The 20,000-nt window shown below is 48.7% G+C and overlaps 1 protein-coding gene across 1 annotated transcript in view; it reads left to right on the plus strand.

Annotated features, from left to right (window-relative positions):
• LOC311312586 (uncharacterized protein) overlaps window positions 1-20,000 on the plus strand; it is a gene marked incomplete at its 3' end in the record, with an annotated part of 99,701 nt that overhangs the window by 61,601 nt on the left and 18,100 nt on the right. Inside the window, exons 12-26 of the mRNA XM_084442546.1 lie at window positions 192-236; window positions 6,446-6,499; window positions 8,305-8,349; window positions 10,453-10,506; window positions 11,375-11,419; window positions 13,628-13,681; window positions 15,028-15,081; window positions 15,213-15,266; window positions 15,416-15,469; window positions 15,668-15,721; window positions 16,079-16,123; window positions 18,283-18,336; window positions 18,431-18,475; window positions 18,672-18,725; window positions 18,927-18,980. Of these exons, the coding sequence (XP_084298672.1) occupies window positions 192-236; window positions 6,446-6,499; window positions 8,305-8,349; window positions 10,453-10,506; window positions 11,375-11,419; window positions 13,628-13,681; window positions 15,028-15,081; window positions 15,213-15,266; window positions 15,416-15,469; window positions 15,668-15,721; window positions 16,079-16,123; window positions 18,283-18,336; window positions 18,431-18,475; window positions 18,672-18,725; window positions 18,927-18,980 (765 nt within the window). The remainder of the gene's footprint in view (window positions 1-191; window positions 237-6,445; window positions 6,500-8,304; window positions 8,350-10,452; window positions 10,507-11,374; window positions 11,420-13,627; window positions 13,682-15,027; window positions 15,082-15,212; window positions 15,267-15,415; window positions 15,470-15,667; window positions 15,722-16,078; window positions 16,124-18,282; window positions 18,337-18,430; window positions 18,476-18,671; window positions 18,726-18,926; window positions 18,981-20,000) is intronic.

Below are 20,000 nucleotides of genomic sequence, written 5' to 3' on the forward strand. Positions count from 1 at the left end.
ACTGTACATGTGCACTGTGTTATGGTCTTTAAGCATCGTTGAAATGACATGTTCTTTCCTCTCTGTTTTGTATTTCTACCCATCTGTCCACTTTCTGTCTCTCTCTCTCTCTCTCTCTCTCTCTCTCTCTCTCTCTGTCTCTCTCCTTCCTCCTCCTCCTCTTTCTCTTTGGTCATCTCTTCTTTTCTCAGGGCATTCCTGGAGAACCAGGCAAGAAGGGCAAGATGGGTAGGCCGGTAAAGTTTTGTCTCAACATACTTTATAGATAATCATTTCTATTTATACTGTTATGAAATGCATTGGGAGGTGTGGTGGAGGTATGTGATGGACAGCAGGGACAGATGTGCTGACTGTATAAATCCCATGTATAAAGCCTGTATAATGCCTGTATAAAGCCTGTATAAGGCCTGTATAAGGCGTGGGCTGGACGTTCTCCTAACATTGCTCTGGGTAAACTTCTCCAAATTCTCCATCTCTGGAGGTTCAGCACCTTGTGTCAGTGAGAGATGGGCTCCTGGTTCCAGCCCAGTTTCCAGCTCTGCTTTATATCTGGGATTCCTTCAGGGTCTTCGGTGCAAAACGCGGGCCCCACACTCTCTCGCTCTCTCTCTCTCTCAAACACACACACACACACACACACACACTCACTCACACATGTGAAGGTTTATAAGGTCTGCATTTGCGTCATTCCACACTCATGCCTTCATTATTTCCATAGTTAACAGGACGATGGGCGACAGGGGGTTGTACTCTCCGGGGTTGTCTCGCTGCACATGTGGGGCTGGGTGGATGTCCTAAGAAAAGTCGCATGCCGGAGAGCGAGAACGCCACTGGGGTCCGCCGGGCAGGGCGACGTCATTCGGAGAGATGGCCGCGGGCTCCGTGTGTACGCGTGTTTGTGAAAACGCACCGCGCGCCGAGACAGTTTGTCAGACCGTTTCGTAGAAGGCTATGCCACCCCGATTCTGCTGAGATCATGCTGCCGCTGTGGGCTATTGGGAGTTAAGTGAATAAGTCATTTACGCACGAATAGGCTCAACACACGAGAGCTGCCATCTCCAGCATGCAGAGGTCTTCGTTGAGGTCCAGACGGTTAGGAGGAATGTCTGCAGCAGGCATGTGTCTGCATAGATGAGCAGCGGACGGAGCGTGCGAGCGTTGTTTGTTTGGGAAAGTTGTGTGTGTGTGTGTGTGTGTCACATTGTGTGTCCAGGATTAGAGGTTGGATGCATGTGTGTATGTGTGTGCACTGCATGTTTGTGAGTATGTTTTTTCTGTGTGTGAGTGTGTGTGTGTGTGTGTGCACGCGCGTATGTGCTTTCGTGTGTGTGTGTGAGTATGTGCTTTCATGTCTGTGTGTGTGTGTGTGTGTGTGTGTATGTGTGTGTGTGTTCATTCATCCCCTCACTGTACAGCCACTTAAGGACTGTCTATTCCCTAGGGACCTACAGTAGAGAGACTCAGTAACTCCGGTCCTTCATTAGTCTCCCTCTGGGCGGCCTACCCAACATGCACTGGGGGGCCTGGTTAACTGCCCACCCCCCACCCCTCCTCTGCTTCTCCACAGATTCTCTGCTCACTGACAGACACACACACACACACTGCTTTAGGTTCTAATAAAGAGAGAACAAATATGATTGTGTCAGCGAAATAACCAGGGAAGCAAAACCCACACATGTTGTCACGATCTCAGTATAGAAGTGTAGACCGGGCTCTATACCGCCCGACCTGAAACGTTAAAGACCGTGATCAAACAGGAGGACACGCCCCCTGGCCACATGTGAGTAAGCAGTACTAATAAAACGGTTACAACTAACAGACACCTCTGGATCCTGTACCCCACGGTGATAAGACAATCAACATGCTTTAGGATCAAAGGAAAATACTTTAGCACTTGGTCTGTTTGCTTAACACATAAAACCAAACCAAACAACTCTATCCTTAACATACCACTCATAAAACAGCCATCAAATGATACTAAACATAGGCATTAAAATCATTCAATGTAACATTTACATAACATTTACAGAAACACAGCTTTTAATGCTAATTCGGAGTCTTCAACAGTTTGTCTTCCTCTCCAACGATCGTGACCTCCCTCCTGCTGGCTATGCTAGTTCGCGTAGTTCGGCGAGCCGTCAAACCACCTTGTCTGCATGGGACATGACCCTGAGACGGTCTCCCTTGGACAGGCCTCCCCCCTCCCCTGGACAGGCCTACAGAAGCATGCATCCGGCAGGGGGATCTCAGCCCCAGAACACTGAACCTAGAACTGGAACCGGAGCTGGTATTACGTAGCTACTGGCCATGATCCAGTGCAGATCAAGCACACAGTCATCCAAGCAAACACACACACACACTCACTCAAACACACATATACACACTCAAACACACACACATGCCTGTACATACACACACAGAGGGGTCACCGTGGTTACTGGCTGAGGTCCAGCGGAGACAGGGTAGTCATGTCATAGCTGGGCTTCTGGGTGGAAAACACCGGAAACTCTGGCAGGATCACAGCAAGACTCCGGAGAGATCCGCTCTCTCCCTACTGCCTTCCTCCCTCGTTCTCTGTCCCTCCCTTCACCTCCCTCCCTTCTTATAGCGTTCCGTCCTCCCCCTCTCCTCCACCCCCCTCACCCCCTCCTCCACCCCCCCACCCCTCTCCTCCACCCCCTCCCCCCTCTCCTCCCCCCTCCTCACCCCCTCTCCTCCACCCCCCTCACCCCCTCTCCACCCCCCTCACCCCCTCTCTCCTCCACCCCCCTCACCCCCTCTCCTCCACCCCCCCTCACACCCCCTCTCCTCCACCCCCCTCACCCCCTCTCCTCCACCCCCCTCACCCCCTCTCCTCCACCCCCCTCACCCCCTCTCCTCCACCCCCCTCACCCCTCTCCTCCACCCCCCTCACCCACTCTCCTCCACCCCCCTCACCCCCTCTCCTCCACCCCCCCTCACACCCCCTCTCCTCCACCCCCCTCACCCCCTCTCCTCCACCCCCCTCACCCCTCTCCTCCACCCCCCTCACCCACTCTCCTCCACCCCCCTCACCCCCTCTCCTCCACCCCCTCCCCCTCTCTCCTCCATCCCACCCAGGACTTTCTTGGAACTCACAATATGGAAAGCATGGATCGATGTCAATTTGAGAGATTCGCTTTGAAGGTCAAGTTATGAAAGTTTCACTGCCCATCAAGGACTTGGTGCTGACAGCCTGCGCTCTCAGAGGTTCTGGGCCACACTGATTGGCCGGACTTTGTTTTGAGCAGTAATCCTCTGCTGTCTGATTGGTTGAGGCACCACTCCTAATGTGCCATCTGATTTTATTTTTTGTGTAACCTTTATTTTACCAGGTGGTCCCATTGAGATCAAAGCTCTCGTTTACAAGGGAGACCTGGCCAAAATAGCAGCATAAAAAGTTACAGACAAAAACCCCAATAAAAAAACAACAATAGTAACAGAGATTACAAAGTGTACAAATGAAAATACCCAAGAACATTGACACGAGCCAACGGAAGCATTTAACAAAGAGAGCTTGTGAGTGCTTTAAAAGCAGGCAGAGAGACCAGTTCCATTAGCTTCAGATCTTTTTGAAGGTTATTGCGGTGAAGAGGAGCAGAGCACATAAAAGGCTTCTTTCCCAGTTCACTCCTGGCGCTCGGCACAGACAACAGGATCACATCATGAGATCTCAGACTGTAACTTCTGACAGGTCTCTGTGCAGTCAGGGAGCAGATGTAGGCCGGGAGTTTACCCAGGATAGCTTTATAAATGAACACGTAGGCCTACCAATGACCGAGCCTCTGCAAGGTCAGCGATGGCCAGTCAGCCCTGTACAGTGTTATGCTACAGTGGAGATCGGTGGAGTCCTCAGTTCAACTTGGCCAGTGGTGATACTGTAGCCTATGTGTGTTGGTGGCTGCTAGTCTCCATACTGTACATGTCTCCGCGGTAACCAGACTGACAGTGAACACCCCTCCAGAGTAATCCAATCTGATTCTGCAGACACAATGACCCAAGAAAAGGGCTACCTGACATCATTCAAACGCAGTCGGGCGCTTAATGACTTGGCTTAAAGCATGTGTGTTCAAAGCGGCGCCGCCCTCTCCGAGTCGCGTTTTTGGCCAGCGGAGCGCCCGGCGCTTTTCCACATTTTGTTCCACTGACATATGGCAGTCATTAGCCTGTATGATTTATCATTGGGCAGAAATTGACCGCAGTCTGATTCCTGCGGACTCGTGTTTCCCTCCCTGCGTCTATGTGGAACACGATCTGCGGTCTCAGCGATTCTGAGTTGGGAATAATGCCCCCGAAAGAAGAATCTCTCCCCTGGCTCATCCTGGCGGCTGGCTTTCCCAGCTAATTTCCTGGCGATGTAGCCTACAAATGGCGTTGTGTAAAGTTGCGGCGAGGCGTCGCTTGGCCGGCGTGTTCGAGAATGCCTTGGTGGCGTAGGTCTACGTGGGTTCGAGATTGCCAGGGTGCCGCAACTCTGCTCGTCTGCACTCAGTCACTGACATCTTCAAAGACCGCACAGCCTATGTAGAACATGTAAAGTCTAAAAGCTGTGCCTTGAAATACTGTGTTTGCACTGTACAGTGTGTAGCTGCTATCTGTACTTTGGCATTAGCCTCAATCACCGGAGAGACTGAGTTATTGTACATCAACAGCTCCCTGTAAAATAAATGACTAAGATTGAAGTGACAGTATGAATCCCAGAAGAGCCCAGCAGGCCTGTGCTGCTAGGAGATTATAGCCTGCCACAACTCAGCAGCCTTTCTACAACCCCTAAGTATAGTCAGGCACGTCCCTGCTAGCTAGCTAATTACTGTAGCATGCTAAAACAATGCTGAGGGAAGAAAGCAGCAGCCAGAAGCCTCCATTATGCTAAGTGTTCCTGAATGGGTTAGTTTAGCCCCTGTGCCAGTAGCAGAGTGTCTGTGTGTGCGTGTGTATGGAGGCTGTGGCTAGTATAGCTCAGATTAGCCATTCGTTTTAAGGCTAGCTAACTGGTGCTGAATGTCTACTCGGTCGCCAGGCTGTGCTGTATTTAGAAACCACTGCCACTAAACAGTCATCAGCAGTTAGGCTACATACCCGTTATGCTAAAGGTTTTAATGACCATAATTGGGTCGTTATGTTCCTAATTTATACATATTTTAGATTGCTTTGTTTTGTATGTTATATTTAACTGTAAAAGTGGTATGTAACGACTGTACAATTATTTTACTGTGAGTAGCCTAATTGAATGTGGGGTGGTTTGTTTGCGGGCGCGTTGTGGCAGAGTGGCTGTCTGGGCGGGGCGGGGCATTTTTTCACGGGTGGGGGCGCTGGCCCCCTAATGTTTTAATCTGTGTAGCCTAGGCTACTGTATGAAACTGTTTGTACTGCCGCCATTCCTGGCCAGGCAGCTCTTGAAAAAGAGATTTTAATCTCAATGGGTATAGACCCGGTTAAATAAAGGTTAATGAAAATAAGATTAAAGTACATTTTTGTTTAAATAGTATGAAAAGGTGTGCACTGTCACTGTTCAGTGACCTTGTGGTATGATATGGCCTAAGTGTTACTGTAGCTTCTGAACAAAAAAGTTTCCATCTTGGGGAATAAAACATTATAGTATAATGCATATGGGTGTAACAATACACTAATCACACGATACAATACGATACACGATATTGGGTTGACGATAACGATACGATACGATACACTAAGGGCAGGTGTGAAGCGTTGCAGTAGCGCTGCTGTTCACACCAATAGTGCATTTCTCCACATTTCTACTCCACTCCACTTTGAATTTAGAGCTTAACTGTTGTAATATCATGGCTAAGCCACCAAATTTCTTTGGTGGCTATAGGATAGTAGTCCTATTAGTTATTTTGGTGAGCTCTGAATGAATGGCCTAGACAGTTACCAGCGTTGTGTAGGGGCCTTCACTGATATACAATAAACATATCACAATATTGTTTTTCACCTCGACGATACGTATTGTCACGCTTTTGTATCACGATATATTGTGGCACGATATATTGTTACACCCCTAATAATGCAGAACAATAAAGACTAAATATTAATTTGGCACATTTTCTAGATAATAATGGATCAAAAATGTGATTGTGGGTCTTAGCAGTAAATGCAACAGTAATACTACTCAGGCCTACAAAACAAATGTATCATTTCATTGTGCAAAGAAAATGGACAATTTAGCTGTGTGTGCGCGCGTGTGTGTATTTGTGTGTGTGTGTGTGCACGTGTGTGTGTGTGTGTGCGCGTGTGTGTGTGTGTGTGTGTGCGCGTGTGTGTGTGTGTGTGTGTGTGCGCGTGTGTGTGTGTGTGTGTGTGCTTGTGTGTGTGTGTGTGTGTGTGTGTGCGCGTGTGTGTGTGTGTGTGTGTGTGTGCGTGTGTGTGGTGATGTGCAATAGGACTTTAAAGCTGCTCTTCTCTTCAGGGGTTTCCTGGGGACTTCGGAGAGAGAGGACCACCCGGGCCAGACGGAGACCCAGTAAGTGAACCCCACTCACACACACACACACACTCATGCGCGCACACATACACGCACACACTCATGCGCGCACACACACCCAGACACATGCGCGCGCACACACACACACTCACACACAAAATAACCTTTACTCAAAGGACACCGAGGTTGCCCTCATTTACAGTGATGACGAGTAAAGAGATAAAATAATACAGAGATTAAACAAAGATAAAAACAGAGATAACGACAATGATGAACCCTAGCCCTAACCCTAAATCCAAGCCTAACCCACACACACGCACACACACACACACGTCTTTCTATACCAGAACCCTCCTTTACCCTTTAGCTCTCAGTCTTACAGACGAGGTCTCCATGGTGTCTGCTGGATGTTGCTTCCCTCCACAGTGTGGGTCAGACCGGGCACCGTCCATCCCTCGTTTCCATTAGTCTCCCTCTCACCCCATAATGGAGTGCAAACTTTAAGAGCACTTAGCACTGACCGCAACATGCACGAGTCCAGGACACACACACACACACACGCAAGCGCACACACGTACATACACAGTCTCCTAGCGTTTTACATGCTGGGAATTTGGAACGTGACGCTAGTGGGCTGATGGGAAAACCATGCGTGACCACGGCGAGGATTCTGCCGGCTCCGCCCCCGGCTCCTTTATTGACGGACGTTTTTTAGGCTTCCGGAGCGTCTTTACTGCCGAGCGTCTCTTCCTCTCCGCGGTGTTGATCATTTTAACTGGCCCGCCGTTTCAAAACCTGCAAAGCTAAGAGAAAAGCCTGAGCTGTTTGACTTGGCGCGGAGGAAGCTGTTTTCCAGTCACCACTTAGGTGATGTGGGAGCGCCAAGCTACACACATACACACACACACACACACACACACACACACATACGCGCGTGCTGGCGCAAACACGCGCACACACACTTGCCAAACGTTCCCCACCAGTCAGAGAAAAATGCTGTCACAATAAAGACACAGAACTGGATATGAACACCAAACAAAAACAAACTCATAAACAGAACCATTGGCACTTTGAAATACAGTGAAATACACACGCGCGCATGCACACACACACAAACACACAGTACACAAGCACACACAGACAACCACATTCTAACTACTGTGAGTAGCATCTCTTCTTGTCATGTTGCTCTGGTTAGGTGGTTGAGGAGGATGATAGATGTTATACACGGACTCACCACGCACACACCCACACACACACACACACACACACACAAACCTCTAATCTAGCTGGTCTGAGTTTAGCTGAGGTTTCAGTCTCCCTCTGATAATCTACATAATCCTCGGTGTGTTGCGATCCAAGGACGAGCCAGAATGATACTGTTTTAGTCCTATTTCTAGTTGACTCCTTCTCTTCAAGGCCAAGCAGACACAGCAGGGGACATGCTCTCCTCTGTCCTCGCCTCCATTCAGGGATTTAACGGAGTAGGGGAGAGATGTCCCCTCCTCTCTTCCCCTCTCTCCGTCTCTCTGCCCTCCTCAGGGCCCTTCTACCTCCATCTCTGTTCCTCCATCCTGCGCTCTGTGTCTGGGGGAGAGGGGAGCTATAGCAAGTCTCCCTTCATCTCAGTAGCCCTGTCTCTCTCTCTCTCTCTCTCTCTCTCTCTCAATCACACACACACACACACACACACTATCCCCCCTCATAGGCTTCACTGAACACTGAGCCTCTCTTCTGAGCATGTTTGTTTAAAAAAGAGCCAATATCCCCAGCAAGCTCTCAGACCCCCCCCCTCCCCTCTCTCTCTCCTCTCTCTCTCTCTCTCTCTCTCTCTCTTCTTGCAGGGCAAGCTGGGAGCCCCTGGTCCTGCCGGAGTTCTTGGACTTATTGTGAGTATAAAATTGTGCTTTTATGTACTGTATTTTATACATCCACATCTGTGGGTGTGTGCGTGTTTGTGTTTGTGTTTCCACACCGGGCCTCCATTACACCCAGAGACAGGAAGTCCCTCCCCTTCCCCGACACTGGCGCGGGGATCTATAAATGGTCCACCCGGCAGCGTGCACCTGTCAATCATCCTTCCTAACCAGGGCCCCCTCTCTCTAATTTAGCTCTGTTAAAGAGCTGGAGGCCCCTCCCCTTTAATGGCCCCGCCCGCCATGCCTGCGCACACACACACACACACACACACACACATCCTCTGGGCCGCAGAGTGGTGTGTGATTATACGTGTCCCTCTCTCGTCCCGCCTGGTCCTCCCTGTCTATTCTGGGCCACCCCGGGGTGGGTAATTGGAAGGCTGGAGGCTGCTCTGATTACAGCTCTGCTCTGGGCCCTGTCCACACCATCCATCTGATCCTGGCTGGACACACACACACACACACACACACACACATACACACACACACACACACACACACAGATAAAACATACTCACAAACATGCAGTGCACACACATTCACAAATGCAGCCAACCTCTAATCCTGGACACACAATGTGACACACACACGCAAGCACACACACACCCAAGAACACAAACACACACCTCTCTGGGTTTATAAATACACTAACAAACAGCCACCATACAGACAGACAGACAGACAGACAGACAGACAGACAGACAGACAGACCGACAGAGAGATGGACAGTCAGTCACAGTGACAGTCACACAGACAGACAGAGAGATAAACACAGCGACAGACAGACAGACAGACAGACAGACAGACAGACAGACAGACAGACAGATAAACACAGCGACAGACCAACAGACAGACAGACAGACAGACAGACAGACAGACAGACAGACAGACAGACAGACAGAGAGATAAACACAGCGACAGACAGACAGACAGACAGACAGACAGACAGACAGACAGACAGATAAACACAGCGACAGACCAACAGACAGACAGACAGACAGACAGACAGACAGACAGGTCAGGCTGTGCCTTCAAAGGACCGAGGGGGTTATTCTCTATGTCCTTGTCCATGCCTCCGTCCATCCATCCCTCGGTAGCTCAGCCCTGTCATCATCAGTCATCGTTCAGTGTGCTACTGAGCTGGGTCCAGAGGGAGCTGGGGTGATTCACTCCGCCCTGTGGGGATTGGAGGTTGGTCCAGGCCAAGGGCCTACAGGGCAGGGAGACAGGAAGCAGGGAGACAGGAAGCAGGCCTTTTTTGGGGGTCAGGAAGTAGGAAGTACTGTAAGTGACACACTGTGAAGAGACAGGCGAGGGAGGGGCTCTGGTGAGGCAGCCGAAAAACGGTATCCTGTATCTATGTAGGAACTCAGAGTAAACATCCAGCACCCAGGTGTAGCTGAATACACACACGCGCACGCACGCACACACACACACACACACACACACACACTGACACTCACTCTCTCTTTTCCTCACACAAACACACAGGGATTCATGATGTGTGCCAAGCCCACCCTGTAGTTGTGGGGGGGGGGGTGTAAGGGAAGTTTGAGAGGTATCCTGTAGGCTGTTTGGTAAACACTGCTTTGATGTTCTGGGCTCAGAAGAAACACAGTGGTCAGTTTAGCTTAGAGTACTTTGGCTCTGATAAGGCCAGGCTTGTATTCTAGCCGTGTGTGTGTGTGTGTGTGTGTGTGTGTGTGTGTGTGTGTGTGTGTGTATGCATGTAGGAGCCTTCTCTCCCTTTGGAGATGGCAGGGGTGTTTCCAGATATACTTGAAGTCTTGTCTTCATTAAAATCACTGCAATAATTTTATGAAACTGAGTCTGCCTCTAAATTCTTGGCCCAGGATTGCTGGGCTCAGTTCAGTTTTGAACCTAGTGGCTGCTGGATATTATTATCACGCATTATTCTGCGTCCAACATGACGAAGAGGAGATAAGCTAAAAAGCATGGTAACGGTATTGGATTGCTGTTTGATGAAATGATAAACTGCATGATTGGCCTGTGTGTGTGTTGTGTAATGTCATTGTGTAATATGGCTGTGTGTGTCCTCTCTCCTGGTGGCAGGGTGACATGGGACCTGTCGGTGAGATGGGCCCACCAGGACCCAATGGACTGAAGGTAATTACACACACACACACCTAACACCCAAATACACACACATATACAGTACACCCATACAAAACACCCAAATACACACACACACACACGCACACACACATATACAGTACACCCATACAAACACCCAAATACACACACACACACACACACACATACACCCATACAAACACCCAAATACACACACACACACACACACACTCATTCAGAGACCCTGTTGCCATTTTCCAATACACTAGTCACCGACAGAGGAGCTCTCACAGCGTCTGTATAGCCCTACCAGTGTAGCGCTAGTGTGCTTCTGGGAAATTATGTTTGGGAAACCAGCGCTAGAATAAGCTTCTGTTGTCCTGGGGGCGTTTTCCCCAACGCACAAGAGTCACGCGACAGGAAACCACTGCAGCCAGGCCCTTAAAGGCCGAGGCAGGTGTGTGTGTGTGTGTGTGTGTGTGTGTGTGTGTGTGTGTGTGTGTGTGTGTGTGTGTGTGTGTGTGTGTGTGTCCCATGGGAAGGTCCACTGAACGGCTTTCCGACTGGACTGCATGTTATGTCTAACAGTAATGAGTTTTAGGTGGTGTATTTGGGGTGGGTGTGTAAATGGCACAGCTGTAATACTTGATAATATGAATAACATGGATAACTCAGCAATATACATGTATGTGAATAGAGTGAGTTTGTTGACTAACATTTTAAAACAGCCCAAAATATGGACCAAATCACAGATATGCTGGTCATTTCCTCTATGGACAGGTGAAAGAAACGATGGTGTTATGATATTATATGAAGACCCATGTCCTAACCCTGTACTGTGTGACTTCCTGTCTTTACATTTGTGACTTCCTGTCCTGACGTGTGTGTGGGTGTATTTCAGGGGGTGGCAGGAAACCCAGGAGCGCCAGGACTGAAAGGTGATAAGGTGATCTGAATATTCCCCTTATTGGCCTGTGTCTGAGCTGCATGTTACAATATGCACTCCCTGCATGCTAGCATCAACAGCTCCCATTGGTCAAAACAGTGAATCCTCCAATAGGAGTGTTGCATCTTGTCACCATAAAGGCATGTGTTGTGACCTGACAGCTTGTAGGGGCCCATGAACTGTGTCTGTGTCTGCCTCTCTTAAGACCAGAGTTCAGTTAGTGTAGAGGAGCTTCTATTCTCCTTCTCCAGTCTTAAAGCTACTTTTGTGTAAGATTTGCCCAGAGGGAACTCTTGAGCAAAAACGGGTCCTTACATAGTTAAGCAATAAACCACGAGAGGCCGTGTGTTATAGTGATTTTATAACAGCTAGGGGGCGTTGTTAGGCACGACGCGAAGCGGCTGTTATAAAATCACTATAACACACGGCCTCTCGTGGTTTATTGCTTTTATACAACGGTTACTACAGCTATTGGTGTAAAATAAACACACAGCAATGTAAAATATTAACATTTATTCAAAACGAAGCATCATTCCCTCAATTCCGCCGAGCAAAATAGTCCCCCTAACAAAAGGGTGGCCAAGCAACAACAACTACAATGCATTGGATCAAATGGGAGCCGCGTTAATACTGAAAATGGAATGATATGCGGTCCCAGGTGTGTGTTACAAAGTATTTTAACACGGCTTCCAGCCAATCAGATTCAAGAACCAGAACTAACCGTTGTATAATGTAGCTTTAAACACACCAGAGAGCAGCCATCTCTTCAACACTGGCTTGTGGCGTGGTCTCCCATGCCGATGGTGAGATAGATGGAGGAACAGATCGATAGAGGGAGTAACATACACCATATGGACACAAGTATTGGGCCACCTACACATTATACCTTCAGGAGCTGTTATGACATCCCATTTGCAGTTGTAACTTTGCAGTTGTAACTTCCAATTTTCTGGGAAGGCTTTCTACGAGATTTTGGAGTGTGTCTGTGGGAATTGTTGCCCATTCATCCAGAAGAGCATTTGTGAGGTCAGACGCTGATGTTGGAAGAGAGGGTCTTGCATCATCGAGCGCAATGCCAAGCGTCAGATGGAGTGGTGTACAGCACGCCGCCACTGGACTCTGGAGCAGTGGAAACGTGTTCTGTGGAGTGATGAATCACGCTTCTCTCTCTGGCAGTCTGATGGATGAGTCTGGGTTTGACGAATGCCAGGAGAACGTTACCTGCCTGACTGCATTATGACAACTGTAAAGTTTGGAGGAGGAGGGATGATGGTCTGGGGTGTTTTTCTGGGGTTGGCCTAGGCCCCTTAGTTCCAGTGAAGGGAAATGTTAATGCTTCAGCTTACCAAGACATTTTGGACAATTCTGTGCTACCAACTTTGTGGGAACAGTTTGGGGAAGGCCCTTTTCTGTTCCAGCATGACTGTGCCCCAGTGCACAAAGCAAGGTCCATAAAGGCATGGTTGGGTGAGGTTGGTGTGGAAGAACTTGACTGGTCCGCACAGAGCCCTGACCTCAACCCCATCGAACACCTTTGGAATGAACTAGAACGGAGATTGCGAGCTAGGCCCTCTCGTCCAACATCAGTGTCTGACCTCACAAATGCTCTTCTGGATGAATGGGCAAAAATTCCCACAGACAAAATCTTGTAGAAAGCCTTCCCAAAAGAGTGGAAGTTGTTATAGCTGCAAAGGGGGGACCAACTCCATATCAATGCCTATGAATTTAGAATGGGATGTCATAAAAGCTCCTGTAGGTGTAATGTGTAGGTGTCCCAATACTTTTGTCCATATAGTGTATCAATGTACAGTATGGAGTAGCAGATGGATGGATGGTTGGATGGATGGATGGATGGATGGATGGATGGATGGATGGATGGATGGATGGAATATCAGCCATCCATACATTCACAGATCATCGCAGCATGAAAGCCACCAGCTCATGTTTTAGTCACTACAGTATCTGTTCTGATGTGTGACTTGATGAAATGGAGCGTGTGAATGCTTATCTGCACCAAGCCATAATGAGTATTGTCTGTTGAAAATACTGATTTTCAGCTACAGAGGCAAAGGAAACTTTTCACCTTTCCTGATGGTGTTTCTCTCTCTTTCTCTCTCTCTCTCTCTCTCTCTCTCTCTCTCTCTCTCTTGCTTTCGGCTCACCCTTTCCTCTCTCTCTCTCTCTCTCTCTCTCTCTCTCTATCATCAGGGTGAAGGTGGTCTTCCAGGCGAGCAGGGGGAGATTGGTTTCCAGGGAGACAAGGTAACCCCCCCCCAGACACACACACACACACACACACATTGCACACACATGAACATACACACACACACACACACACACACACACATGGACATACACATGAGCATATACACACACATGAACACATACACACACTTGGCCATAGACATGAACACATACACACACTTGAACATACACATGAACACACACACACACACACACACACACACACACATGAACATACACATGAACACACACACACACATGAACACACACATGAACACACACACATGAACATACACATGAACTCATACACACACACACACACATGAACATACACATGAACTCATACACACGCATGAACATACACATGAACACATACACACACATGAACATACACATGAACTCATACACACACATGAACATACACATGTACACATACACACACATGAACATACATATGAACTCCTACACACACATGAACATACACATGAACTCATACACACACATTAACATACACAAGAACACATACACACACATGAAAACACACACATGAACATACACATTAGCATAATATACATACACACTTGAACATTAACACATTAACACATGCATGTATCTGAGTCCTAGAGTCCTACATTCTCCCAGGAGAATAATTAACCCAGATGAGTCCTGCAGCTTATGGAAAACTCTTATGTAAAAGCTGCCTGTCTGTATCGCTCTCTCTGTCAGAACCCCTCTCCCTCCCAGACCCCCACCTTTCATATCCCAGAGTACAGACTGGTCTAACTAGACACCAGGGATCCTGACCAGAGCATGCATATGTCTGGGCCTGCTGCCATAGACGGTACATGGTCAGGGCTCATATAGAAGTACACGGTTAGGACTCATAATATATAGTCCATGGTTGGTAAGTAGCCACGTGAGACCATCCTGATCCCCATTGTTGGAGATAGGGGAGAAGTCCAGATTGATCTGCGGAGTGAAGCTGAATTTGAGCTCGCTAGATCAGGGTGGTCTCACAAGGCTCCATGGTTAGAGCTCATATATAGTACCTGGCTAGAGCTCATACAGTATATAGTTAGAGCTCAGAGTAGTACATGGTTAGACCCCATAGACATACTTAGAGCTTATACACAGTACATGGTTAGAGTCCATAGTACATGGTTAGAGCTTATATACAGTTACATGGTTAGAGCTCATATATCGTACAAGGTTAGACCTCATGTAGAAGTACATGATTAGAGTTCCTGTCGACTGTATATGTCCAGAGCTCGATGGCTAGAGCTCCTTGCGACCGACTGTGCTCCCCTTGGTGCCATTGTATCGGCCGTGCGAGGCTGAAGGTCTTTGTTCTGTGTGACCGACAGGGCATCCAGGGAGTTCCGGGGTTACCAGGGTCCCGGGGGAAGCCAGGACCAGCGGTGAGCTGACCAAGCCTCTTACCCCTCTGTTGTCCAGTTTTGGCTAGTCTCCAGTGTGATGCTCTGGTTTGATGACATGACTGAAGTTTCCCCCCCCTGACCCCCCCAACCCCTCACCCCCTCTTTTTCAGGGCAGACAAGGAGAGAGAGGCCCTGATGGGACACCTGGTCCTCCAGGCGCTGAGGTCAGCATCCAGATACACGCATACACACACACACACACACACATGCCACACACACGCACACATTTGAGTATCAATAACTATTCTGTATCAAACAGTCCAAAAAATGCTGTATCAACATAAACTTTAGTTGTTTATACTCCACAACGCAGGGTTTCCCTGGCGACATGGGCCCCCCTGGAGAGAACGGCCTTGAGGGACCAAAGGTGAGGGGAACCGCCTTTTATTGCAGCCCCGCTACGGTCTGCTCCATTCACACACCATGAGTGTGTGTGTGTGTGTGTGTGTGTGTGTGTTTGTGTGTGTGTGTGTGTTTGTGTGTGTGTGTTTGCATGTGTGTGTGTGTGTGTGTATGTGTGTGTGTGTGTGTTACCTGTTGTTAAAGATGTTCCGTGCTCCTCCAGGGGAAGATCGGAACGAGAGGGTTACCAGGACCGAGAGGGGTACCTGGTCTAGAGGTACCGTACAACCCAACCCACACTACTACCCTTCTCTAATAGCCCCCCCACTGTGTTCTGCCAACAGCAGTCTACAATACTGCCTCAGGCTTGCACTACGCACCACACAGCCCACACCCTAGTATGCTACTGTAAACCCTACTACCTTGATACAGTAGAGCCCTAGGATTTCTCCATAGACCATAGACCCTCTCTATGCACGTCGGTGTTATTCTCCTACTCCACTGTACACCTTCACTATGGACTGCAGGCAGCTGTGAGAAGAACAAGCAGCAGCAGCAGCAATCTCCGTGTCTAGATCTGTGTTCCACTTCTATTAACCACCAACGCTAATGATGACATCATCACTGTTTCCAGGGAGAGGAGGGCCCGCTCGGACCGCCAGGGCCGACAGGACTGGAGGTGAGTTCTGATTGGATGAAGACGTTTTGGGGGGAAGAGAGAGGAGGGCTAAAGTTGGTAAACTGACATTGTTTGGGGGTAGGTGAGGAGAATACTGATTGGGTACAGATGTTTTGAGGGAAGGTAAGGAGCATACTGATTGGTTAAAGACATTGTTTGAGGAAGTGAGGAGAGTACTGATTGCTAAAAGACATTGTTTGAGGAAGTGAGGAGAGGCGATAGCAGGGATCAATCTGAAGGTCTGGTTTTCATTTAGACGGAAGTCTTTATCTCAGACTGGCCCACTCTGGCTTCTGTTACACACACACACACGCACACACACACACACACACTCACTTCTTACTCACTTCAAATGGAATTATTACCTGCATGCGTGGGTCTGTGCGTATGTACATATCAGAAGCCTTGGCTACAAATCGAAACTCAACGGTTCGATATTATGCAGCCTCGGCCATATACATAAACTGACTATGATCGATCTGCGGATAGCAGGCTTGCCCAAGAAAGGAGCCAGGCATCTTGCAAGGCACTGCTCTTTGGGTGCATGCATGCATGCATGTTCCCGTTTCACCTTTTTCTGTTTACATTTCTGTTTACCCCTCTGTGTAGCAGAGGCAGGCATTGGCAGGTGTCCCTATCCCAACCCAGACACTGTCCAGACTGGCCCTCTCCCCAGGCTTTTAGGGTTTGTTTAACTTGCTAAGTTAACGTGCTTGTAGAGGCAGAGTAAGATGACACTGAAGCCGCTAATGTTATGATGCTAAAGCCATTAGCATGCTCTTTGCATTGATGGCCAGCAGAGTAACATGATGCTAAAACCACTAGCATGCTATGTGGTGACCAGCAGAGTAACATGATGCTAAAACCACTAGCATGCTATGTGGTGTGGTGACCAGCAGAGTAACATGATGCTAAAACCACTAGCATGCTATATGGTGTGGTGACCAGCAGAGTAAGCCACAGTCATGCTCTGTGTTGTGAATACCTAATTCACATTCAACTGTTAGAAGTGCTGAACACTGGCTTGCTGTCAACAGCCCATCAGCGCTTACTGCTTGGTTACGAAACAAGCTGAACAGAGGGGGACCAGGCTATCAGACAGACTCATGAAACAGGCTGAACAGAGGGGGACCAGGCTATCAGACAGACTCATGAAACAGGCTGAACAGAGAGGGGCCAGACTCTCAGATACAGTAGACTCATGTGAAAAGAGTTAGTAAGTTTTGTGGTCATGTTGTAGCGCTGTAACTGTAGTTTGTGTCGCAACGCGGTCTTGACCAGCCGCGACGCAGGAGCAGATAATGCATTACCCGTGTTTGGCCACCAGGAGGCGATCATTGCTATGTTCTATTTTATTAATAGATTCATTAATCACCGTTATCATAGCATTCCATCTTCAAGCTTCACATCTTTCTCCTATGTCTTTGTTTATCTCAATTCATTTTCTATCTTTCATAGCTCCCTCCCTCTCTCCAGTGGGAAGTAATGTTTGGCCAGTGCTCAGACTTCTGAGCGATCCCTGGCCAGTAGCCATAGAGCTCTCCTCCCAATCTTCACCCCACTATCCCATCCCACCTCCCCCCCCTCTCTCTCTCTCTCTCTCTCTCTCTCTCTCTCTGTCGCATCCACCGCCACTCTTCGCTGTGCTGAGTGGCTAACATGAACACAGATATAAATCTAAATCCCTGGTCTGGGAGTCAGAAAACCAGCCGCTGCGGTCAGCTCAGGACGACCAAGTTTATATAAATACTTCACCGAAGCCATATTAATATTAACAGCCTCTGAGTGAATTACCGTGGAGATGGCCCGTGAAGAGGTTTCTGGAGTGGCCGTGAAACTATGGGATGTTTGAGTCATCGAGAGCCATTGGGGTCTCTGGGACTTGGACACAGTGCATCGCTGACCCAGAGTAACTGATGTATTAAAGCACTTAGCCTGTTCTTAACCCTGGGAAGGACACAGACAGACTCGAAACCGACAGAACCCTCGCGCCGACTGCCAAACTGTTCTCCTGTTATTATTACTGTGTTACCTGGGCTACTGGCCGGCCGGTCATGTCCGTACAGTATGTCAGTATTCATCGTTATTGGCTTGAGTTTTACAGTGTTCATCGGGTGTACGGCTGATGAAGGTAATCATGTTTCGTGTCTTCCGTTCAGGGCAGAGTCGGCAGGAAGGGATTCCCTGGGAAAATGGGTCCTGAAGGGGTGAAGGTGAGGAGACATGGACCTAACGGACCTCAACACACATCGCTTGTCTGATCTTGTTCTCGCCCGTAGCGCCCGTTAACGTCCTCTGTTCCTTCAGGGAGAGACCGGGGTCACGGGAAACGTCGGAACCATGGGTGAAAGGGTGAGGATCTGCTCCCGGAACACCTAGAGTACACAGGCGTGGACCGCAAAGCATAGCGTGGCGAAATATATACAACAAACACCAAACTCTGCTTCACAGTCATACAGCCATAAGCAGCCTTGTCGAGGCGCTGTACTGTTCTGTCCATACCGACAGTAACTACCTCCTCACAAACTCGGGGTATGTGTTCCCTCAGGGTCTGGTGGGCTTCATCGGGCCTGTAGGAGAGACGGGACTGGCAGGAGAGAAGGTGAGACCCCTGAACTCTGAACTCTGAACTCTCATCCTGGTCTGGTCTGGTTGGTTTCTGTTTACTTATGCTTGTGTGTATTTATACCTGTCTGAATGAACCAACTGTTCTCTGTGTGTGTGTGTGTGTGTGTGTGTGTGTGTGTGTGTGTGTGTGTGTGTGTGTGTGTGTGTGTGTGTGTGTGTGTGTGTGTGTTTTCAGGGGGATCGAGGCGAGATGGGCCTGCCTGGACCGCCGGGAGAAAAGGGATCAAATGTAAGAGAGAGATTTTGTATTCGAAGACGCATATCTGTCTCTGAGTGTGTGTTTTTGTGTGTGTGTGTGGTTGTGTGTGGTTGTGCGTGTCTGTTTAAGAGTGTGTGTGTGGTTGTTTGTAAGAGGGAGATTTGTATTCAACAACAGTGTTTCTGCCAGAGTGTGTGTGTCACTGTGTGTGTGAATGTGTGTCTGAGAGTGTGTGTGTGTGTGTGTGTGTCTGAGAGTGTGTGTGTGTATGTGTGTGTGTGTCTGAGAGTGTATGTGTGTGTGTGTGTGTGTGTGTCTGAGAGTGTATGTGTGTGTGTGTGTGTGGTTGTGTGTGTGTGTGTGTGTGTGTGTGTGTGTGTGTGTGTGTGTGTGTGTGTATGTGAGGGGGGTACCGAGGGGCCGGGGGGGGTCATCATGAAGGCTGTGTTGAGTCGCTGGTCTAAGATTAAGATGTGAGTGTTATTCCCATGGGAATACAGAGCACAGTATCTAAGACAGAGACCATCTCTGTACGGTACACACACATACACACACACACATACACACACACACACACACACACACACAGTCAACCCACTCTCTGGAGTGACATACTGGGTCCTTCCAGGGACCTTGCTGAGAGGTTCTGTATTCCTGGCTGATGCTGTGTTGTTTTGGGCCGGTCCAGAACCAGCGGCTCTGATGGCTGGAAGGAGTGTGTGTGATCAAACACACGCTGCATGTCTGAACCAACGCCAAGAGCCCTATCACACACAAACAAACAAACAAACACACACACACACGCATGCATGCATGCATGCAGACTCATACACAAACATACACATAAACTGTATACACACACACATAAACACACACACACTCAATCATTCATGCACACAGACCCAGACACACACGCACATGCGATCAATCCATCCTTTCCAGCCTGCTAGCTGCTGGTTAGCAGTATTGAGAGGGAGACGCAGCGGCTCGTACCGACCATGAAGAAGCACAGCAGTACACGTCTCTCCAAAGGAACCGCTGGAACCTCTG

Source organism: Borostomias antarcticus (assembly GCF_949987555.1).
Source record: "Borostomias antarcticus genome assembly, chromosome: 8".
In the NCBI taxonomy this organism is placed as follows: Eukaryota; Metazoa; Chordata; class Actinopteri; order Stomiiformes; family Stomiidae; genus Borostomias; species Borostomias antarcticus.